Source organism: Mustela lutreola, chromosome 4, assembly GCF_030435805.1.
Source record: "Mustela lutreola isolate mMusLut2 chromosome 4, mMusLut2.pri, whole genome shotgun sequence".
Taxonomy (NCBI): domain Eukaryota; kingdom Metazoa; phylum Chordata; class Mammalia; order Carnivora; family Mustelidae; genus Mustela; species Mustela lutreola.
The window spans coordinates 119,509,725-119,535,270 of NC_081293.1; the positions used below are offsets into that span (position 1 = coordinate 119,509,725).

The window sequence follows — 25,546 nt, forward strand, 5'->3', positions numbered from 1 at the left end:
CTCCTCCTCTCTCGTGCTCTCTCTCACTCATTCTCTCTCAATAAAAATAAAAATCTTTAAAAAAAAGTAATTAAATAAATACATATACTATAGGTAATATATATTCTTCTTACTATGTCATTACCATTTTGTATTGAAAATACATCAATGTTGAGTTCTGCAGAGCTCAGCGAACTAATTTCCAAATCAGACATGGGTAAAATACCTATCCAAGTACAAGGGAGATGTGTGAACTTTAAACTCTCAGAACTATGAACAGTTCATAGAAATGCATTATTAACCAGTCTTTAAGCTACCCTTTTCAAATTTTGATATAGAATCGAAGAAGACTATCCACAGTCATCTATACATGCTATGAAATTGCTCTTTCCTTTTCTAACTACACAATTATGTGAAAACAGATTTTCTTTATATACTTCAACCAAAGTAGTAAGTAATTGCACCATATTAAATGCAGAAGTATATATTAGAATAGAGAAGCCAGGTTCCTTTTAATAAACTGTGTGCAGAAATGTAAGACAATATTGCTTACCTCACATTTGAGGGGAGGAGGAAGATACAGTTAGTTTATGTTTTTTATAGGTAGTCAACAATTAACTGACTACAGTTACTCTGATCACTAATCAAGAAAAAAATGTGACCCTTCTTGGGGTTCCTGGGTGGCTCGGTTGGTTATGTAACTACCTTTGGCTCGGGTCATGATCCCAGCCAGGGTCCTCTGGTTGAGCCATTCTATGGAACCTCTTACAAGCACGAAAGCCTTAGGAATTAGTTTTATTGAGAGTTAACAATGAGAAGGTTGGCCATTTGGGGAGTCTAAATTTTGGTGTTTATAGTCATTATCCAGTTATCGTTATATCCTAGAATGCCAGATATGCCCCATAAATATGTATATATTTACTTAAATAAATTCAGAGCTTTTTGTAGGTAAGTAAAAAGGATTTTTAGGCTATGACCCCTGTTGAGGAATAAAATTAGAAACAAAATCTTCTCCCAACCTAGAAATCCTCCTTGTAAACATATCAGAGGGGAAAAAAACAAGAACAGAAACAAAACAACAACAAAAAAAACACTTGTTTTTGAATAAGCATTGAACCAGAGTGTGGTGTATATTACAGGCAGTGCACTAAGATCTTGCAAAGACAGGAATCTCCTCCCCTTATACAGCTAAACGATACAACGTACTATATACATATTTTCAAGTTAGACCTAACTAGTCCTTAAGAGGCTTGACACCTTATGCACACAGTTCATTGGGTAGATCATTGGGGTTAGCTAATTGGCCTTGTCTGAAGGAGAAACATGTCTCTTATCTTTATGACATGAGGTAGTTTTGCATCTTAGAGCAAGGCACCCATCCAAGTTAGACCCCTACCCTTCCACAGAAGCTGGGAGATAGGGGTGCTGTCTTCTTTGATGTTCACATTTCAAAGAAGTGGCTCCCAATCTCTTAAGAAGGATGTTTTGGGTTATAAAGCTGACCCCCCCCCAAAAAAAAAAAAAGCCTATTTGTTTTCTAAAATATGTGCACACACACATTTGAAAGAGAGGGAAAGTATTTACAATTATAATTTTTCTCAAGTAAATGTTCTAAGGACAGGGAGGGGAGGGTTATCTTTCCCCTTACTTTCAACAGGTTTAATTAAGCCTCATATTTTTAATTTATACTTGCTTCTGTCTTTATTGCTTCTGTCGTAAATATAAGGACCTTATATAAGGACCTTATAAGGACCTTAATCTTGTTGATTGTGTGGCTGCAGTGTGATAAACAAAAGTGACTTCACATGTAATTTGGTTTTATTCCAGTTTGAATTAAATTATGCTGTAGCTTTATTCACTGTAAAAATTTGAAGTTGTTAAATTCCATATAACATTTAGGATTCCTTAAAAGTAGAGTTGGTAGCCCAGGAATTCAGAATAAGATAATGAAATTGCCATCTTAATAGCTGAATAGCCTCTGATATTGGGCAGCTGAAATCCTGAAGCCAGGAGAATTGGATGAAGAACCTTCTTGGGGGGGTGGTAATTTGTTTTCTGAGGTCAGAGGTACTTTGTTTTTAAACTGTTTGCAGTTAAAAGTTTAGATTTCCTATACTGCTCCTCAACAAAATCAGGGGCAGACACTATTTGATTATTATTTTTTAAATGGCAAATTATGTAATTCTAGTCTAGAATTAAAATCTATCTAACCAAGTTTCCTTTACTTGGATACTGTTTGTGTTTTGGTTCCTTCCCCCTACTTGTCCTTACTTGATGTGTTTCCCTTTCCCGAATCTCTTTGTTGACCCTCAACCGCCAGGAGTTGCTTCTTGGTGTTACCATGGTGATGCTCTCTGACTTTCCACCATCTGTCTGTGCATTACCATCAGAACTCTGCTTCATACTCCTGCTGAGCTTACTCTTTGCCCTCAGAGAAGTAGTTTTCTATTAGCCACTTCCTCCTTAGAGAGAGATCTGAAGGAGCAGTGGGAGGGGGTTGTGCCTGGATGGTGCAGTCAGTTGGGCATCCCACTCTTGGTTTCAGCTGAGGTCATGATCTCATGGTCATGAAATCAAGCCCTGTGTTGGGCTGCACACTGAGCAAAGAGTCTGCTGGAGATTCTCCCTCACTCTCTGCCCCTCCTGCTTATGCTTGCCCTCTCTCTGTCTCTCTCTGAAATAAATAAATTTTTAAAAAGAGAGAGGCCAAGGGGCCTTTTTGGTGATCCCACCTTTAACTTTATAGCGCATTAGCTTACTAGTCTACCATGACTATATTGTACACATTCTTGCCCTTTGGGAGTAAAATCTCCCTTCCTAGTACTCTGAAGTCTTTCTCATTTGACAGTGACCAGCTTGTTCACAGTTACTCTGTAGATGATTTAGTCACCTTGACCAGCCTGATGTTGTGACCACAGTGGCCACACACTTTGCTCTTTTCATACATGTTCTATATTCCTTGTTTCTCCTTGAGAGAAGGGTGCTTCCAACCCTTTTTAATGCCACTTCTGGATTTAAGGGGAAAACACTACTGTCTAATTGAGTATTACTAGTAAAATTCACTTTTTTCCTTTCCCCTGCCTGTCTACTAGGTCTGAGATTATTTCTTCCTCCTCCTCTTCTTTTTTTTCAAATAATATTGCTTCCTGTCAGTGTCTCAAACATGATTATACTGAGATTTTTGAGAATGACCTTTAACTCTTTCCTGTAGGCTGTGTGGAAAGAATACCAGTATTTAGTATATTGGAACCCTGATCATGTAGCATTTCTGATTTTCCTATTAGGAGTCTCTGCATGGAAGTGAGAATTGAAAACTAATTACATGAAATTGCTAAGCTTTGAAACTCTTCAGCATTTCTGCCTCTAGGATATCTGTTCCTCAAAGAGCACCTTGTGACTAGCAAATAAATTAGGTAAAAATCCAATTAATAATACTCCCATTCTCAATCTTTAATGTTAAAGAGATTTGAGGATATTTTGCATCACAGGCCATTGACTTAAGATGGTCATTGCAAAGAAAGCTAAGTGTCCCTGCTATCAATTATTTTAAGAGATGTGAAGTGTATTAGAACTTAAAGATAATGTCAGGAAATTTTCTTTTCTTATTAAAATTCTTATCTGTGTATACATAGTTAAACTGGTAGTTGGGTTTTTTTTTTTTTTTCTTTTTTTCACTATTTCTGATTTTACCCCATTTGGCTCTCAGACCTAACTGGCTTATATCATGTGAGCCTTTCTGGGCCTTTCAGTTGTTGACCTGTTTCACTGAAAGAACGATCCTTGGGTGGCTTTTCATCAGAGCTCACTATACCAATGGAATCCCCACTTCTGTGTGTGGTTACAGGGATCTAGAAGGTCTCATCATCACAGCATGGTTGCTGCTGACTTAGTGTACATTTCCGTAGAAACCAAGAGGGCCTTCGTCAAGATAGCTCCTGCGGCAGACTACCTAGGACATGTTAGTTGGGTGGATCTCTCTTGCATGAGAGAAATGTGTGAGCCACAATGGCTACAGTGGTGCTTTTCACAGAGCCAAGTACACTGTTGTTGATTAATAAATAATGGGTTGTTTATCTTGGAATTGTTTTTATTGGCAGGTGCCCTGAAACATTCAAAGGCTGTCTGTAAATGAAGAATGCCCTCATTGTTTATTCAGCTCCTGCTTTTCTACTTAATGTGCTGGTATCTTGGGAAAATTTCTTGAATATCAAGTCACAAGTAAAATTTAAGCAGCTTTACCCGCCCCAGATTTTCAAATAGGCCATTTAACAATGACTTGTTCTCATATACCTCTGATGATTTGGGATTGTGTGTGTGTGTGTGTTGTGTGTGTGTAGCTAGAGGGGATGGGATGAAGGGAACGAAGCCCAGAAGTTTGCTCTCTGATTGTAACAGGCACAAGTAGCTTAAATAAATTTATGTACATTTCTGGTTGATTTTGTGTCTAGCACAAGTTAGCTGCTGAGAATTCAAGAATTCAAGAAATATTGCAGAATTCAAGAAACATGTGCAGAGTGAGGGGCAGCAGGGATCCTTGGGGGAGTGGGTCAGGAAAAGGTGGTTGATGAAGGGGTAAATTCATGGTTGATGGAGGATAAGCAGGGTGGCAAGAAGCAGCAGCAGAGCAAATTAAATTTTGGCAGGGGAAACAGAATGTTTGAAGGTTTGTGGTGTGATCACAGTAGGTGTTCTTGGAACTGTAAGGTATTCGGTCCTGCTGGATATGGGGCCCAGATAATATAAATCCTGGCTGTGTCTCTGAAACCGTGATAAATACCTCTATGATAAGTAGCCCTGGCCAAAGACAACACGAAGGCAAGTGATGGACTTGTTGTATTTTCTTTGTTTTGTGTCCTGTGCTCAGATGTTCTCTGCTTCTGGCTATCGGAAGGAGCCTGACAAGTAATTGATATAATGTGATACGTGAAGACTAGTTACTGTTAAATGTGAAGGATAGGACGGCTCTCCCTTTACAAAGGGCCATTTGATTGGTAATATTTTTATGTTATGGTGGCATAATTCTAGGGACCCAGACTGTGAAGAGACCTTGCATATGTAGAAAGGGAAGGAGTGTTTTGAAAATGGTTTATGACTTGGGTGATAGGGAGGCTAGAAGAATGTGGGGGAGACACTTCTGTCCTACATCCCGTTGCATCCCCCATGCTAGCCAGTTATGTCGGCTGTTTGTTAGAGGTTTAATGATGCTGGTTGGACATATATTGCACGAGACACAGCTGTTGCAACATAATATTTTTCAATTATTCGTTATATGGCTTCTTGGCACCACTGCCCTCCACTTCATTCTTAGGAAGAAGCAAAGGTTAAAATTAGGATAACTGACCAAACAGAACATCTTTCAAGACAGAGCAAAATTTTGAATAAAACTAATTTATAGTACTTTAAGTTATAGAAGATTGAATTTTTTAATGGTTTAGAGAATGCACACATCAATAAAAGCTTTTTTTTTTTCAGTTAAGTTGAAGTATTGTGAAGTAATAAACTGATGGGACCCTTTTTGAGTTTTTCCATATGTTATATGTTAAAGATTGTTTTGATATAGGGACTCCTGGGTGGCTTAGTCAGTTGGGCGTCTGGCTCTTGGTTTTGGCTCAGGTCATGATCTCATGGGTTGTGGGATTGAGCCCCGTATTAGGCTCTTCACTCAGTGGGGATTGTTCTTTTTTTTTTTTTTTAAGATTTTATTTATTTATTTGACAGAGAGAGATCACAAGCAGGCAGAGAGGCAGGCAGAGAGAGGAGGAAGCAGGCTCCCCGCTGAGCAGAGAGCCTGATGCGGGGCTCGATCCCAGGACCCTGAGATCACGACCTGAGCCGAAGGCAGCGGCTTAACCACTGAGCCACCCAGGAGCCCCTCAGTGGGGATTGTTCTTGAGGATTTTGTCCTTCTGCCCCTCCCTGCACACAGACACACAGACACACACACACACACACTCTCTCTCTCTCTTTCTCCCTCTCTCTCTCCCTTTCCTTTTCTTTCTCAAACGAATAAATAAATCCTTTAAAAAAAAAAAGTTTGTTTTGATATACAATAAAATTTAGCTGTAAGACAGAGAAGATGTGTGTGTGCGTGTACACACTCATTAATGTGCTGTGTTGAGGGGGTTGGATATGTGCAAGTGATGAAGTTAGAAATTCTTTATTTTACTTTTTTTAAGGTGCCGGTGAATCTGGGAAAAGTACAATTGTGAAGCAAATGAAGTAAGTAGATTGAAAACATTAAATTTGTTTTTTATGTTTAACTGTACCCTTCCATCAAAGGAAGTAAGTGTTGTTTTGCCTTTTTTTTTTTTTTTCCCTTTTGTTCCATTAGAATTATCCACGAAGCTGGTTATTCGGAGGAGGAATGTAAACAGTACAAAGCAGTGGTCTACAGCAACACCATCCAGTCGATCATTGCCATCATCAGGGCCATGGGGAGGTTGAAGATCGACTTTGGTGACTCAGCTCGGGCAGTGAGTTGTTAAATTCATTATAACAGGCCTGATGAGTGGCCAGAATAACTTACATGATAATACCAAACTATGTAACACAGATTTATTTACTGTGTCAAGACCATTTTATAAAAGGAGTCAAAAGGTTTGTAGTGAGTGAAGTGAGTCAGAAGCTTTAGAAGTGATAACCCAAGAATCTATAGCATTGTGTAATCTCTTTATACCTAGAATTGTTTCTTATCCATCAGATGATTTGGACAACTCAATAACCAGTGCAGTATTTTCTATGTAATGTGTGATACTGGGTACTCCTGTATCTCCATAGTGATTCTTGGTAGTTACTGCTGAGTTTAATGCTGACTCTTCAGAATTTGTTTTCATAATCTGAAATGCTGAAACGATCTAATTATTTGTATTTATGCCCAGCTTAAAAAGCAGTCTAATCTCCTATAATGAAAATGGTATAAAATCTTGCCTGTCTTTTGAATAGGAAAATATTGGCTGTTAGAAAATGTGGATCAGGATTTTGGAGTTAAAGGGATGGGAACCTTAGGAGAAAAGCTAGTTCCACCCCTTTATTTGATCAGTAAAAACACTGGAACCCGACATGACAGAAAGATTGTCATATGGTTAGTGGGAATGGGGCACCAGGCTGGCACTTCCTCATTTGGTCCAGTAACTCATTTTACATTTGATTGCAGCTTCCCTGGTCTAGTCCTTCTGACACTTTTTTCTTCATTTCACTCCTCCCATTTGTTTGCTTAATCTATTATTTAAAGTTTTATTACTTGTGTGTGGTTTTTTTTTCTTCGCTGATTTATTTTTAATAACTAATAAAACTTAACCCTTCCACAAACCATACCTGAAATTCTAGCTTAAATTTTGATTTTTTTGGGGTACAGAGTAGGTGTCTTATTGCTATTACTTTTTTTTTTATAGTCCCTTGTATTTTATGTATTCAGTATGTATGTGTATGTGTGCATGTGTGTGCATGCTTGCTGTCTCCCTGCTAATACTAGGAGGAGTTTCTGTATTGAGACTGTAACTTTTCCTTTTTGTCTTCATAGTGTCTGGTAGAAAAAAAAAATTTTTTTTTTAACTTTGAGACTCAATTTGTTCTTAATAGGAAAAAAATAAAAGCATTATGAGAAAAGATATTGGGGAAATTTAAAATAACCCTTTTTTTAATATAAGTTACTCTTAACATTTCTTTGTCAGTTATTGATCCATATTAATTTACTAAACTTTATCTTTTTTTTTTTTAAAGATTTTATTTATTTATTTGACAGAGAGAGATCACAAGTAGACAGAGAGGCAGGCAGAGAGAGAGAGAGGGAAGCAGGCTCCCCGCTGAGCAGAGAGCCTGACTCGGGCCTCGATCCCAGGACCCTGAGATCATGACCTGAGCCGAAGGCAGAGGCTTAACCCACTGAGCCACCCAGGCGCCCTAAGCTTTATCTTTTAAACAAAAATTTAAAAACTTAGTATACTGAATTAAAATGTTCAGGCAGATTTCAAGATTATTTTGAATAAGAATTCATTACCATATAATCTTCTTTTCTGGAAGAGGATTTGATCATATTCAGACATTTCTGCCTAATCTACTGTTCATAGAATTGTTTCTTTTTTTTTATCTTTGATTGATTCCCTAATCATTGATTCATTCAGCAAATGCTTTTTGAGCTCTTAATCCTACAGTGGACTACCACCTTGAAGAAGAAATGGATATAGATTGTACTTCACGCCAGTTCAGTTATGGTGATTTAAATCGTCCATCCCAACACATAGATGGCATTCTACATTTAGATGTTATATGTGATTATTAGTTCGGTTTTGTAGCCTCCCATTTTCTGAGGAAACTGAAGGGCCAGTGCAAGCAGTATTTTGTGGAGTCTCTTTATTTCCTGTTTTTCTCTCAAGGGCTGAAGGACAGAATTGACTGGGAATAACTGCTCTGTTGCCACAGACTTCAAAAAAATATATTTATTTATTTTTTACTGGTTTTCTGATGCTTTGAAATCTACATGTGGTACTTCTTTTCTCCTCTTTGTTTCACTTAGTGGCAGTTTGAGTCACTCTTCTTAGACTCTCTGGCTGTAGCCTAGTAACTGTTTGCCTCCTACCTTCAGACTCTTCCTTCTGTTTGCTTTAGCCATTGTTACTAACTCCTTCACACAGATGTCTTCGTGCTCTCACATTGCTTTTGATGGTCTGCCCCATGTCTTTTTTTGTTTTCATTTTAATTCTTTAAAGATTTTATTTATTTATTTGAGAGAGAGAGAGTGAGAGAGAGCATGAGAGGGGAGAAGGTCAGAGGAAGAAAGCTCGAGGTGGAGCTGGGAGCCTGATGCAGGACTCGATCCTGGGACTCTGGGATCATGACCTGAGCCGAAGGCAGTTGCTTAACCAACTGAGCCACCCAGGCAACCCGCCCCATGTCTGCTTGTGTTGCCTTGCATCTGATTAAGCCTTAAAATACTTGCAGACTTTTGGAATTGTGCTAAGAAGTAACAGAGATGCACTAAACATGGCCTAGACTTGAGGAAGGGACATGAAGCTGGATATTGAAACGTGTAAGACTTTCCTAGACAAAAACAAAGAAAATGCATTCCATAAATAAGAAACAGTATAGTGAAAGGCTGAATATATTTCTGTTTCTAAAGTACCAGATCTTGGAACTGTTATCCCTGAATTGGAGGATAACCGTATATTTAATTTTGATGGGAACCACAGATGTCCTTTCAGAAAGAAAGCGACATGAATAATCTTTTCTAACAACTGTGTATCAGTGTTTACCAGAGTCTCGCCAACTTAGATATTAGCTGCACTCTAATTTTTAATATCTCGTGCCTGAAAAGTATTGTCTTCCTTTGTTTCTTTTTTAATTTTTATTTTCCTGACTGTTGGTGAGATGGGAAATCTTTATCTTTCTCTCTTTCTTCTGTGAATTCCTCTTAGTATTTTTCTCTCAGTGCTGTTAAATTACTTGTTCTTTTTACATTCATTCTCTTTAATATATTTATGTATTTAATTTATATTTTAAAATTGTATATTTAATATATTTTTTTAGTTTTTTGAAATAGTAGTTATGCTGTTTTAAAACTTAATTTTTTTTGCAATCAATTCTGACTTCTCTGTTTGTAGCATAGATTTCGTTCAAGTTATAGTTATTTTCCAAACTACTCTTACTTTTCTAGAATGTTTATTGTTTTATTCTTTAGATTTATCACTTCACCCACCTGGAAATGTTATTTGTGTCTCTTGGTAGGTGGGACCTAAGTGTATTTTACAATCTGATCATCCCTTGCCTTATAGCCATTTATTAAATATTCCATTCCTCAGTGACTTGAAAATGCTGCTTAGCATCAAATTGGATGTGTTTCTGAACTCCATTTTTCCCTTATTGATGTATTTTTTTTTCCAGATTGGTCACTTATTGATTACTTTGCCTTTATAAGTTTCTTTCATTATAATAATTTGGAAATGGGCACCTAGGTGTCTCAGTTGGCTAAGCGACTGCCTTTGGCTCAGGTCATGATACCGGGGTTCCTGGGATTGAGTTCCGCATCGGGCTCCCTGCTTAGCAGGGTGTGTGCTTCTCCTTCTACCCCCTCCCCCTGCTTGTAATCTCTCTCACTCACTCTCTAATAATAAATTAAAAATCTTTAAAAAAAAAAAAACCAATATAGAAATAATAACATTCAGCTGAGAGGGTTGTGAGGCACAAGGACATAATAAACATCAAGCATTTACCACATGCCTTTGTCATAATAGATGCTCTTTAAATGTTTGTTGCTACTGTTTTTGCCATTTGTAATTATTATGCAACTGTCATTCTTGGCAGAATCAGTTTATTTTAGTTCCTGTTGTCTCATAGGGTTAATTGGTATTTGGCAGGTAAGAGCACTTATCCCATTGTTCTTTTACCAAAGTGTGAAGGTGATTATGCATTTCTCTTCCAGGTGAACTAGAGAATCAACTTAATGCCCCACCTCCCTGATGTAGCAAAACAAAAAAGTCTGTTGGTATCTTGATTGGGATTACACTTTAGTGTGTAGGTTAATTTGATGAGAATTAACTAAAAAGATGTAAAATTTTCAGAGATGGTGACTAATTTGCTGTGGAATACTTCATATTTGGAAGTTTTCAGATTTGCAAAGCAGATTACACATTAGTTACTTAAAATCAGAGGAAACAAAATTGTTTTCTGGGATGGCATAGAGTGATCAGATTTCATGCTGATTATCCTCTCAAAACTCTCAGAATGAGTGTCTGTGGATGATAAATTATTGTTTCTAATAATGTGAAGTTAGGGAGGCATTAGGGAGGGGCCTGTTAGCATTTCTTGGGCGCTGCACCATTTAAGACAGCGCTACTCTAAGTGTGGTTCATGAATCCGTGTCCACAAGCATGCACATGAGATGAATTCTGAAATTAAGGGTAAGCACTTCAATTTATAGTAATTGGCAGAGTAATTTATATGCTAACTTTGATAGTTTAAAAAAATGGATTTATATTTTATGTGGCATAAATTTTATTTTTCTAATACTAATAGTTCTGAGATAGTTGGGAAATAAAACACAGGACTGGTCCTTTGTCACATATAGTTTAAGAAGAACTTACTTGAAATAATTCAAGTACTTACTTGAAATAAAATATCTTAATATTTAAGATATAAGGAGCAGAAAACCTTGCTTGAATTGACTGAAATTTTGAGCACCCTTTTCCCCCAGGCTTCAGCATGCTCCCACATAATGGCCGCTTTTCTGTTTCTCTAATTTTGTAGTTTATTTCATTAGTTAGTTTCTGTCTCTCTGCCTGCATTGCCAGATTGCCTTTGAGAAAAGTTGTGTCAATTTACTGTCTTGTCCCATTTACTAGAGTGCCTTTTCGTAGCCCCCTAAACCAACATTTAGAAGTCTTATCGTCAAAAAATATTGGCTAATTTATTAGTAAATCTTATCTCAATTTAATTTGCATTTTCAATTTTTAGTAAATTGCACAATTTTCTGTCTCTTTATTAATTGTATTTTTCTATCTTTGCGTCAGTGACCTATTTTATGCCTTACTCATTTACCTCTTGGAGTCTTTTTGTTTTGATGATCTGTGTATGTGTTGTTTATGTGTTACATGTTTATATGTTGTTTGTGTGTACATAATGTGTTAATCCTTTGTCCACTAATAGAAATTTTCTCTCACGTTTTGCTTACTGCCTTTAATCTTAATGGTGTTTGGTTTTTAAATCTTGTTCTGGTTAATTTGTTCTTGTGTTTAAATCTAGAAAATCTCAAAGATTTACTAAATATTCATTTTAAATGTTTTTAGGGAGTCAGTTTTAACATTACTCTTGTATTTATCCTATAATCACTCCAAAACGTTTTATGCATAGGGTTGAGAACTACATTATTTCTTTTTTTGTCTTCAGATGGCTATTTAGTTAGTAGAGTTTTTTTGTTTTTGTTTTGTTTTTTTATAATCATGCCCTTTCCTACTAATTTATCTTGCCACCTATATCATATAATAAGTTCAGATTTGGGATTTTTTCCTCCCTATTGATCTGCTTTAATACCAGAGTGTTCTTCTATATACTTATCCTAGTTTATTTCTACTTGTTATTTTTCCAGATAGATTTTTTAATTAGTTTTTTGTTCTGGCTTATGTTTGAGAACTAAGAGGTTGTTACAGGATTATAGTATTTTTCATTCTAAGGAATACTGATTTATGTATGGGGCAAAGTAGAATTAACCTTCATTTGAAATACAATATGTGCCTCTCCAGCACTGTATTTTTCTATTTCCCTCAATTCATATATTAGGTAGCACATGTTTTTATATCTCTTTTGATAGCAGGTTCTATTGTCCATCCAAGAAACACTAAAACATTGTTTATTTTATTAACTTGAAAATAAAAAGTAGACATATTTATGATTCATAAATATGTGTATAAAAGTTATATTTGTCTAACATTTATTGTAATCTCCTTTCTTGATATAAAGAAGCTCATGCTCACTACAATTTAGTAAAATTTTGCTCTCTGCAATTTAGTTAAAATTAACTGAGATTATTTTATTTTTAGGCTCCCCCCACCCTGTTAAGTAGTGCTATGGGAAAAAAGAAGAATGACTTCCTATTTCCTTGCTTCAGTCATTTTAACTTTGATTACATTTGTGTTTCTAGGTGGGGAAATGTTTTACATTTGTTTATTTCTTAAAGCAGTTCTTTTTTTTTTTTTAAGATCTTTATTTGAGAGAGAGAGCAAGCATGTGTGCCAGTGAGAGTTGGGGGAGGGGCAGAAGGAGAGGGAGAGAGAGAATCTCAAGTAGACTCCCTGCTGAGTGTGGAGACCCGTGGGGGTCTTGATCTTACCACCCTGAGATCATGACCTGAGCTGAAACCAAGCATTGGCCATTTAAACAATTGAGCCACCCAGGTGGCCCCAGTGCAATTCTTGAAATGTCTGGGATTGGCACCATGAGCCATGGGGGTGGTGTGGTGACTCCACTACTCTCAGATTTTCCTTAAAGGTATACTAACTTTGATAAAAGTGGTATAGTTGTGTTAAATTTTGGGGGTGATTATATCCTATAGACATGTGGTAGATTAAATATGAGTAGTTCTCATATGTGGTATTCAGTATTGTTGACTAATGTTATTAAAAAATAGAGCTAAGTCACTGGAACTAAAGATTCCTATACATGTATTAATCAGGACATCAATATATCATCCTTGTGGCCAGAAATTTAGAATTGTCACTATTTTTAAGACTCCTTTATCGTATTAGTTAGTCTGTATTTTAAGAGGGCTTTCTCATGTTTTCTGTTTAAACCCTGAATTTCATTCATGAATTCTCTCTGCTGTATTACCATAAATAATTATCTAGTCTTTGTTTAAAAATTTCAGTCTCTCACTCCCCCTCACCCCATCCCCCGTTTTCTTTGGATGGCTTTGTTAAAAAGTTCTCTTAAAAAATTGAAATCTGATATCCTTTGATGCCTTAAGAATTCATAGAAGCTTTATGCCTACTAATGAAGTCTCTTATCTTTAATGATCCTTACTTAATACGTCAGAAGACAGCTGTCACAGTCCCTCCGTCTTCCCTTCTCCAGCCCAGAAGGACTCTTCCTAATTCTCATAAAGTGGGTGTCAGCTTTGAATAAAATGTGCTGTCACTAAATACAGCATGCCAAGTGTTCCTGACCATCAGTGGGAAAAGAGGCCCTATGACGTGTCTCCTGACACACAAGCATTTCATAACTCCTTTCTGAGTTCCCAGAGCACACAGTTATGTGACTTGGAGCGTACATTCTCCCCACCATCTGATTTTCTTTTCATTCTTATTAGCTTGAAAACATATTAATGTGGCACACCCATGGATTTTTCCTTGCTACTCAGAAATTGCCTGGCAAACAACTTTTCTTTCAACAACAGAGAAGACTACCCATCTACCTATACTGCTTTACTAACCTGTATCCCTTCTGATTAAGCTTCAGTCTTTTCTTTAGTAATCAGAATCTTTTTTCTATCCTCTATCAGGTTGTTTTGGTACCCTCATCTTTTGCTTTCTAAATGTTCTTAAGTAACATTATTTTACATAAATTTTGAAAAGACCTAATCCCATGGCCAGGTGGGATCATTGCTACTGTACAATGTTAACAGTTATCTTGCCTTGGGCTATGGCTGCTTATTAGTTGCTTGCTGGTAGGTGTGATTGGGTGACCAATTACCTGTGAAACTTGTTAAATCTTTTATTTTTTTTTTTTAGATTTTATTTATTTATGTATTTGACAGAGATCACAAGTAGGCAAAGAGGCAGGCAGAGAGAGAGGAGGGAGCAGGCTTCTCGCTGAGCAGAGCACCTCATGTGGGGCTCAATCCCAGGACCCTGAGATCCTGACCTGAGCCGAAGGCAGAGGCTTTAACTCACTGAGCCACCCAGGCGCCCCACCTGTGAAACTTTTTAAAGAATTTGCCCAACTTCTCTGTGCCCCAGGATCTTTTTATACCAAACACAAATTTAGGTAGAATAATTACTAAGGTAACTTGCTGCTTAAGTTTATTACCGTAAAGCTCATCCACAGACGTCTGATAATGTCCTCCTAATGACATGGAAGTGAATATTCTAACTAGTTTTTCGAGGAAGAGAGAGTATTTTACATTTTGTGAAGAAGTTAAATTTTTGAATGCAACTGAGATAGTATGTAAATATACTTCCAAAGTTTCTCAGGTCTTTTCTTCAGGCTTCTTCCTAGAAGGATTGAAGAGAATGTGATCTTATGGCCCATACTAGAAGACATTAGTGTTTTCTATCAAGAAATTGTATTGAGGGATGCCTGGGTGGCTCAGTTGGTTGAGCATCTGCCTTCGGCTTGGGTCACGATCCCGGCGTCCTGGGATCAAGTCCCACATCGGGCTCCTTTCTCAGCAGGGAGCCTGCTTCTCCCTCTGCTTGCCATTCTGTCTGCCTGTGCTTGCTCTCTCCCCCTCTCTCTCTCTGATAAATAAATAAAAAAATCTTAAAAAAAAAAAGAAATTGTATTGAAATTGAATAAATATATCATAAGGCTGAAGGAAATTTCAGCCTAAAATTACTAAGTGAAAAGTACTTCTCTGAAATGGATAGAGAAAATAATGTTTGATGTTATTTAGTTAATGACCAAATTTAGAAATTTCTCATATAAGGTAATTATTTGAAAAAGTGAATAGTTGTTTACTGTGGTTAGGTAAGTGGAGCTAAAGTGACTTGAAACTATATGATGTTGGTTTTTTTTAATTAAGGCTGTTGTACATGTGTTACTTGCTTGCATGCATTTCTCTTGTGATTTACTAAAAAGGGAAACATATGCTTGAATAATATGTTCCCATACTGAGTTACTTAATTATTTTTCACTATGGGTTCTATCTGGGAAAAAAAAACTTGCACAGATTGGCAGCAGAATGAATTCATACTATCAGCTAGTACTCTTTGCTCTCCTGTGTCACCAAAAATTTCTCTATTATATACCTTGTTATTATGTGTGTCATCACTTTATAAACATTTACCATAGTACTTTGGGAAAACGCCCCTTGAGAAAAATGAGGGATTGTCCACCCAATTAACATAAAGTTATAAGTCTTAGGGTACAGGGAACCTCTGTGAAGTTAGCAACTTCACATCTCCCCTATTTTTGGATTAACTATGTTTTTACCTGAAAACTGGAGTTGTGTTATCCAGCATTGTAGTTTTATAGACTATTGAAAATGTATCTCTAAATAAATAAATAAATAAATAGAAAATGTATCTAAGCAGAATTGGGATGTGCTATCTGTATAAAAGAAATGCCAGATTTTGAAGATGAAATATAAATAAAAATATGAATTATCTCAATAATTTTATCTTGATTACATTTTGAAACATTTATGTATAGGTTGAAGTATCTTGTTACATTCTACCTTCTTAAAAAAAATACATGGTTAGTAGAAAATTTAGAATTGCATCAGTGTCTCATGTTATATTTCCTTTGACAGCCCTAACCTAATGTGCTTGATTACTTATGGATCAGAATGATTTAAGTATTTGTAGTCTCAAAACTTAAGGAAAATTTAATTAACTTGATATGCAGCAGTCCTTCATTTAAAATATTTTGCATGCGGTCTTCAACATGTGTCGTATTTCTGCTTCATACCTGTGTTTTTTGTTTCCTGTGCCTGCATTAACAAACACCTGTTCCCACCTCCTGGCCCACTGATTTTAATGTACACACACTTTAGGGTCTCTAGAAAATTTCAGATCATTCTGTGAAACTTTTTCTTACTCCACGTTGGTTTTTCCCCTCTGAATTTCTTTTGCTTCTGTAGAAACTATCGGAAAGCCAACATTTAATGAGATTCTATTTTAAAATAATCTCTAATGGTATTAGTGTGCTTCTGAGAAACATTTTGGTTGGGAGGGGTAGGGCATACACTATTCTTCTGTGTCCAAAACTGATCACTGTCGGTGCACCACAAACTGCATGACAGTGCAGAGTTGGCTCACGTATCCCCTCATGAACTGTAGGTGTAGGTGTAGGTCATTCTTCCAGTTTCCTAGTGCCTTGACAGCTATTACTAATGTTACAAAACATAGACACGTGATTTAAGATTATGCACTTTAAGTTAAGCCAATTTTTTTTAAGTGGTGCTTCAGAGAAACAAAAGTCATGACCCCAATGAGAAATGAAGGAAATTTCAGCCTTGTGTCTTTTGGTAAATCTGTAATGCCTTCCTTTGTACTTTTCATCTATAATGTCTGCCCTTTCTACTTTGAAAAAAAAAAAAAAAAAATGGTCTTTGAATGTTCAGGATGATGCCCGCCAACTCTTTGTGCTTGCTGGAGCTGCTGAAGAAGGCTTTATGACTGCAGAACTTGCTGGAGTTATAAAGAGATTGTGGAAAGATAGTGGTGTACAAGCCTGTTTCAACAGATCCCGAGAGTACCAGCTTAATGATTCTGCAGCATAGTAAGTAATCATAACTTCAGAACTAAACTATCATGAATAATTACTTGCAAGTCAAATATACCTCCCAGTCAGTGTTATTGCAGAATTGGCTGACACGTTCTTGTAAAACTCAGGATATTCTGGATGATGGTATTTGAAGATTTTCATGTTTTTTGTGTTTGTAGATAGCATTGCTGCTACTTCCTTTGTGTCCAGAAGTGTCTCAAGAGACTCAAAGCTTATGTAACTCTCATTGAAACATGCAGAATGGACTATTTGCAGAGTGTTTCCAAGAAATTGGAACTTTGCAAAGTTCACTGAAAATTTGGGTATATCTCTAGTTTGCCTGGGACTAGCCCAAGGGGAGGGTATGTGGTGTGGTTCTTTTCATTATGCTAATAATGCCTGAGAAGAGTTGTTTGTCCAGTGACAGGCACCTTGCATGAGATGTACCCCTTTTGAAGGTGTGTGTGTTGACCCCAAGATGTTTTCTCATGGAGTAAAGTACTCTAAGCTTGAAAGTTGTCAGTTGTATGTGCCCTGTTGTAGCAGACCTTGTTTACAGATAGCTAAGTATAGTATTTTGTAAGAAAAATCTGCCCTGATTTTCTAGGTGGTGGCTACAGAAAGCTCATAAATCAAGTTGTGATAAAACCTGGTCAGGGAGCTTTCTGCTTGGTAATCTAGCTACAGTTAAAAAAAAAATCATGTATTTGTTCCCATAATGTAGTATACATACTCAAAAATGTTGGATAGGAGTAGCATTAATTAGTTTTAAAACGTGTGCTGTGCACTCATTTTACTTTGCATGTTACTCCTTTCCTTGACCGAGCCATTGGTGTTCAGGAACGTTGAGGGTAAGATAGAAGATGGTGATTAGTAATGCGGTCTGGTAAATGCACGCACTTGAGCACAGTGAACAGACAGACAGATGGGGGCAGTTCTTGCTGGTGATCATGCGGCTGCAGGTCACTGGGTACACAGCAGGAGTGCTCGGCATTTGTTCCGTGAGTGATTCCGTGTGAAGGAGTAAGTAATACACCTTAGTGTGTAACCCATACCAATATTTATTTTGCTGTTTCCTAATCTGTATGTTTAGTGCTTTACAGTGTGTAAACCACATACATTATTTCGTAGGTATTTTATACATGTGGATGTAACGTGTTACCCAGCACGTAGCTCCCCTCTCCAACTGGTATCATCGTTTCTTAGGCTGTATATCCCATGACTCACAGACTATGTCTTTGTCTTCCTGTTTTATATACTAATAATACAAAATAATTCTTTTAGAGCACTCACATTTGTACATTTTGAGGTAACGTGATTTGTATTTGTATTGAAAGGATTGTTTTCTATCTCTGACGCTACACTATAAATTCAGTCAGGTCTGTTCTCACCCTCTGTTCTTTCTCTTTTGCCTGGCACATAGTTGTCATTCGCTGTGCCCTTGTTTAATGATGAATGAATGAATACACTATACAGAGGCTAGAAGAGAAATTAGAAGAAAATTATTTACAGCAAGAACACAGCTCTTAGACCACATTATTTGCTTTGGCACCACCAGCACCTGCAGAAAGATCTAAATGGGAATCACTGTTAGTTGAGAAGGTTGCTCGAGCTGAGCCCAGCAAGGGGAGCTTTTTCAGTAAATAAGGGGTGCTTCTGAGGAATAATCGACTGACATCAATTTCCCTATGTGGTCGACTTCCTGGACCACGCAGGCTAATGACCAAGACTTGTTTCCTGTGCTCACATGTGTGGGTGTACACTGAGATAAATAAGTCATGTGGGCTCCCCAGTATTTCATCAGTAGTAGTTCTGACCTTAAGACAGCAATAATGGAGCATTTTTCAAGAATGAAGGAAGTCATAATATGTTTTTCCATAGTGGTCACAGTGCATTTTGATTTCTGAGTTTTTGGACTAGAGGTGGGGGGATGCTGCCAAGTTGCAATTTAGGACTATCTAGCCACCTATTTGCTTTAAATTCATGATCATTTAAAACAATTGGGAATTTTTCATGATGACTGTCTTTCTTATTTATCTTGCTGAAATACAACGTGCATTGTTTTGAGAGACTATTAGAACTGTAGCAATTTTAAGCAAAGAAATGCATCTGAGTAATCAGAGCACATTTTAAAGAAGAGTAACACACTGCTTCAGAGGGACAATTAGTAAAATATTGCCATGACCTGTTTAGTTGTTTATTAAATTAGATTTTCTTACGATAATGTATAACATTATATATGTGTAATTAAAAACACCCACTAAAGTACTGGGGGATTATCACCAGTGCAACAATAAGATAGTATTATTTCTCAGTTCAATAAATACAATATGTGTAACTCAAGCTATCTTCTATGAATCCTAGTATCATTATCACATACTTAACTTTCTAAAACACGTTTGATTCCAAATTCAGTGTTTGGATAGCTTTTCAGTTCCATCTCTATGAATCAAATATTTATTGAGCTCCTTTTGTTTGCAAGGCCTGTTCTAAATGGCTAAGGAAGAGATTCAGAGGATAATAGCAATTAAAGTTGTAGTCGTTGGTGCCTCACTGTAATAGACATAGATGTATTTCTAACTTGTCTTTGACCACTCCACTCTGGTATCAGAAAACACTGTAGGGATGCTTCCCCACGCTCAGCTGACCTTAGGATCAATTCCAGACTTCTCCTTTGAGTTTATGCACAACCTCCTAGGGGCCTTACTTTCTGCAAAACAAGGTGACTATTCCTGCCTCCATACTATTTGACTACTTCCCCTGATGTGGGATGGCACTGTTTTTCCCATCCCATCATTCAGATTTCTTTTTACAACCCTCACCGTCTAGGAGTGCTTCTGTAACCACTCAGGTTCATATTAATCTCTCATAGCTGGACTTTGTTAATAACATTATTTACCATATAAAATGACACCATGACATTTTAGTAGCCCAACATATTTGGCACTGTTGGCAGAGAGTATTGAATAGGTGGGTAACTAAGATCAGTGGGAAGTAAAATGTGAATATTGATTCAGGGATCCAAGAAGATGCAGAGTAAAAGAGCATGTGCAGTGTTTTCCTGTGTGTAACTTAAAGCTGGTTAAAAAAGTGAATGTAGCCTTTGGCTAGAGGTTTACTCATTACTTTCTCAAAAACTTAAAACTTTCTCAATCCTCAGATGTCTGGAAAATAAAGACAGATGTCTGGAAAATAAACACAGTGCTACCTTAAAGTGTGATAAAGAGAAACAAACTCCTAGTGTGCAGTTGGTTGTATCTGGTTTTTAAGAAGTTATTATTCTGTTTCCAACAAGGACAATTACTAATTCATGTCCTGGGAAAGCAAAGTACACAATACCTAGAAAATGTTAAAAGAGCTTTATGGCTGGAGAAGTATAAAAATTTTCATTTCAATGGGAATTGCATAACATATAAACAAATTGGTTATATTATATCATTACACAGAAATGTAAAAATGTCTAATAATTTAGAATCCTGTATGAATCAAAATGTTTTACTCCTTGGTATAGATGATCTTTAATGGCTGTATTAACTATTAGCATATTGTTTTGTTTATTTCCTCAGCTATTTGAATGACTTGGACAGAATAGCACAACCAAATTATATCCCAACTCAGCAGGATGTTCTCAGAACCAGAGTGAAAACGACAGGAATTGTTGAAACCCATTTTACTTTCAAAGATCTTCATTTTAAGTGAGTAGCTTCAAAGCATATCATTTAACAAATGTAGGTATCAAACACTTTGTTTAGTAAAGAAATGTGGTAGAATTAATAAGTTTTTAAAAACAGAGCTAGAAATTACAAAACATTCTTCTTAGGTGACTGGACAAAATATTTTGAGTGAAAGGGGACAAGAAACATTCTTAGGAGGAATATTTATATATTTAAGAAAAAATGGCCATGCAGATCTCTTGTCTATATTTTTCAGAGTGATTTAAATAAAATAGTTGGCCTAATGGAAAATAATTGTTCTGCTATTGTATATTTGGAGAAAATATTGTTATATATTCTTAGGTTAAAAAAAATTTTATTGATTATCTGCTTATTTATGGAAATACTAAAAATCAAGAGTACCTTAAAATTTTTCATGAAAATTTTTATTCATGCAAACATGTTTGCACTTTTTCATGATGAAAAATGCCATTTAATTTGGAGTGTGTACCAAATATTGAATTACTGAGGTTTGAGCAGAGAAGCACTGAATTGTAACTTTTTGAAACGCAAGGGATCTTGGAGCTCGTTTTGTCCAATACACTCATTTTGGAATGAACTAGACTCAGGGAAGTTCAGTGAAGCACTAATGTACAGATCTATGTTACTCTTTTTTTAAAGTATGAAAAAAATCTGTTGGAATTTGCTTCAGTTTAATGCTTTGAAACAGTTATAATAAAGCAGAGCTTCTGAAAGCATTAAAAGATTTCTAGTCGAAGATTAAAAATATTCATAAAGAAGCTCACTGTTAATAAGTTGTGGAAGTACAGTTACATATATGCAACTGTACTTAGGATTCCTTCTATGAGTATTTACTTCAGAGAGAGCAAGCACACGCACGTGAGCATGGGTGTGAATGACGGGGTGGGAGAAGGAGAGAGAAAATAGTAGTAGGGCTTGATCTCACAACCCTGAAATAATAACCTGATCTGAAATCAAGACTGAGCCACCCAGGCACCCCCTTTCCAGAAGTATCTTAGGTACATTTGTTACTATCATTTGTCACTAATTTATCCCATATTCACTGGTTCATGTAATTGAATTTTCCAGAAAACTGAAATTGAATTTTAATTTTCTATGGCAGCTTCTCTCCAAAAAAACCCCAAACATTGTGCTGCTTTTTAAAAAACAGAATTATAGATTATAACTACTTTATCTGACCATGTAATTTTGTACTTTAATACATGATCAAGTTTTTCATCTGCTTTAAATTCTTCCCTGCTTCACTAGTTTTTAAGCTGTCAGTGGACATTTTTTGGCTGCTAGCAATAGCTCTTACCAAAATCATTTACTGTCTTTTAATCTGTTTACTGTTTCTAGGATATTAGATGACCAAAGCTGGGAATAGTAAAACATTAATATTTAAATAGTCTGGTATTTAGATGGCATTGATATGGGAACTATTGTCATATTTATCGTAAAGTTACAAAATAATTTTAAGGAAACTCACAGTCAAAATGAGCCTTCAGAGTTTTCTCGTTTTTTTTTTTTTTTACTTTGATTGATATGTACATATATTTTTCCTTTTTGCTTTATTTTAAATGCCTTATTTTAAAAAAGCAAATGTTGATTGTTCAAGCAATGACTGTGCTCTAACAAATGTAGTCTGAGGAGAAAATGCATGGAGTTGGGGGTTAACAAGAGCAACTTCTTGAGTCAGGTTACCCTAGTAGGTAAAGTGGCCATTTGGTTAAGGTTCTTGGCACAGAGCATTGCCATCTTGCCCGTTGTCAGAGGTGTAAACACAAATGAGGTTATTGCCTCAATGGGAAATGAAGAGCTCTGTCGATGAGGAAATGTGCAGTCATTCAGTACTTTAGGCAGTCTGTACAAAATTCACTTTCAGTCTTAGTTCGATTCACCTTAAACATTCACCTGCCAGACCATACTCTTCCCTTCCAGCCTCGGTTTCTCAGAGTTGTCATTTCGTCATTACAGAAGGGCTGGGATTCAGTAAAGCCGGCTCGCAGCATGCTGCTCCCCGGAAGTCCATTCATCTCTAGTCTCCTTGGGTGAGGTAGAATTTCACAGGACGTGTTTAGGTACTGTTTTCACTTGCTGCCTTGAACATAGGTTTGTCAGGAACTTGAGATAAACTTTATCTTATTTTGGATTTGAATTCTGTTAAATTACTATCATTGCTAACATATGGTTCTAACTTTGCTTTTTGTATGTTAAATGAGCCTCAGAAGAATGAGGGCAGAAATCTACTTAGAATAAGTCTACTGGGAACTCTTGAGTGTGTCTTAGTATTGTAATTCATTATTTTATTTTAACAGTTTCACTTAGTTTTGGTATGATTGGAATTAAATTCAAAATGAGGCAATCAAGCATTATAATTTAAGAATCTATATTATCACTTTTGTGACTAGGCATTTGTAGAAAGTGTCTACATGGATTATTTTGCTTTAAGAAATCAATAGTTTTACTCTAATAATTTTGCCAAATACAAAATTGGAATACCCCTTCTATTATAAAATTATAAGACAAATGTGTCTTCCTTTTTTATAGTACTATAAATGTGAAATGGGTTTTGGAGTATGTTATAAGGCTGATGGACTTATATGGTCAGCTAGCTTTGTACCAGTCAGTCTGGGTCCCAGAATTGTTAGGTCACAGTCTGAAGAAAGTCATAACATTTCAGAATGTTCAGTATTCCCCTGCACCTTTTCCTTCTCCCCCTAAAAATAAAACCTAAGGAAACTCAAATTCATTCCACTATTTGATGCTAGAAAAAAGTCTAATCTCTTCATGTGAAGCAGAATGTATTATAATTTTCTTCAGTTTTTGGTTAAAAAAATAGTTCAGAATTTAAAGATAATTCTAACGTATGTGTGAAAAAGAAATAATGCCTTAGGCACAATCATTTGTAACATCAGATTTTAGTCATTTTTGCTCCTTGGCTAAGGAATTAGACCAGTGATTCAAAAGTATGGTTCCCAGATCTGCAGCATCAACTTTATCCCTCGGGTGATTCTGTTTTATAATAGCGTTTGAGAAGTACTGGTTTAGATGAAAGGTTCTTTGTTTCTAAATTAGAGATTTTTTTGTGTGTAGTTAAATTACTTGATTTCATCAAGTTAAAGCTCTCTTACCTTTAACATTTCACAGCATAGCTGGAAGACCTAGATCTTGAATTTTGTAAAGCTCGTCTGTTATTGCTTGAAGGTATTTTAAAATATTCTGTAGATAGAGTTCATTCATTCATTCAACAAATATTGATGAAGTACGACAAAGTCTTTGTCTCTACATTGTTGGGAAGCAGGGGGCAGGGGGAGATGAAATAAATATAATTATCAGGAGGTAATTGCTATAGTGAAAAATACAGCAGCCCTAGGAAATGAATATATCCCCTTCCACCTTGCTTTAACAAATTTCTACAAGGTAGATGGCATAAAACAACAAATTTATTTTTTCGTAGTTCTGGAGCCTAGAACTTTGAAAACAACATGTCAGCAGGACTGTCCTTTTCTGAAGGCTCTAGGGAAGAATCCTCTCTTGCTTCTTCCTGCTTCTGGTTGTGGTCAGAAATCCTTGGTGTTCTTGTGTCACATGGCCTTCTCTGGTTCCTCTTGGCTTAATGGCTCCTTTGTCAGTTTCTCTCTCATTCCTCTTATATTTTACTATAGCAACAAGGAGAGAAGCAAAACCATACCCTGCACACTTTGCTTGGAAATTTCCTCAACTAATATTCTAGTTCATCCCCTAACACCCAGCACTAGAGCAGAGTCTAGCGAAGATTTTGGGACTTTGCAAATGATTACCTTTTCTCCTTTTGAGTTCCTTTTGAGAACTCATCAAAAACATCTTTAATATTCAAATACCTCCCAACATTATGTTCATGATGATAAAATATCCCCTAAGATAGGAATATCTCCAAAATTATTACCTTCTGTGTCTGTGTTTCTAACCGACCATCTTTTCAGAGCAATCTGGGCTTTTTCTGTTGAGTAAGTCAAGATTCTTCTAGCCTCTCCCTCTTACTCAATTCTACAGTCACTTCATGTCCCTTCCAAGGAATTGACTTCTAGGACCATGGGGGCTGGCAGGTACAGGCTTGGACAGGAACTGATGCTGCAGTCTTGAGGTAGAATTTCTTTTCCTTCTGTGAGACCTGTTTTTGTTCTTAAGGCCTTCCAGCTGTTTGGATGAAGTCTGCCCACATCAGCCGGGATAGCTCTTCTTTACTGAAAGACCACCAATTAGAGATGTTAACTACGGTGATAAAATACCCTCACAGCAGCACTTACGTCAGTGTTTGACTAGCTTTATGGCCAAATTGACACATAAAACTCACCACCACAGAAGGAAATTGTGGGATGGGATGGGTTTGGTTTGGTTATTATTTTACATTGAGTAATCGGGATATATGTGCCATTTGATCAGAGGAGTTATTGAATAGTCTTTTCGGTAAGCTTATTTTCAACTCGTATTCTTGACAGCTTAACAAATGGGTAATCATTTTAAGTTCTTTTATTTTGTTCTTATTTGATCTTTATTACCAGCTCTCTTTTTTGTGTCCCACCCATATTAATTCATTGTGTGGTAGAATCATTTTGTGATGTAGCACACTTAACAATTCGCTAACTAACCCAATAGAATGAAGGACACTTAACAATATTAGTTGATGCACTCAGATTTGGTTTATAGGCCAGCGCTACTCTGCAGGGAAATTCTTTTTGCCTGAGAATTAAATAGGGACTGTTTTAATTAGTGCACCATCGAGATAAATGGACCCTTTTAGAATGTACCAGTTTGCATCGTGTTTCCATTATATAAGTGGTTATTTCTAGGTTGCATAACAATATGTGAATTTCAACTTTTGCTTAACTTAATATACTCTTATAAGGAAAAGATCACTGTCTATATACAGTTTGTGTTACTACCCTGCACTAAGCTATAATGGTCTACTATGGTATATTGTATAACTACTTTTTTTTTTT

The 25,546-nt window shown here is 36.4% G+C and overlaps 1 protein-coding gene across 5 annotated transcripts in view; it reads left to right on the plus strand.

The window, feature by feature from the left end:
• GNAI1 (G protein subunit alpha i1) overlaps positions 1–25,546 on the plus strand; it is an 82,698-nt gene that overhangs the window by 46,865 nt on the left and 10,287 nt on the right. For all 5 annotated transcript variants that reach the window (XM_059170952.1, XM_059170951.1, XM_059170953.1 and 2 more), the window contains 4 exons: positions 6,156–6,198; positions 6,311–6,452; positions 16,748–16,905; positions 20,457–20,585. In XM_059170952.1, the coding sequence (XP_059026935.1) occupies positions 6,156–6,198; positions 6,311–6,452; positions 16,748–16,905; positions 20,457–20,585 (472 nt within the window). The remainder of the gene's footprint in view (positions 1–6,155; positions 6,199–6,310; positions 6,453–16,747; positions 16,906–20,456; positions 20,586–25,546) is intronic.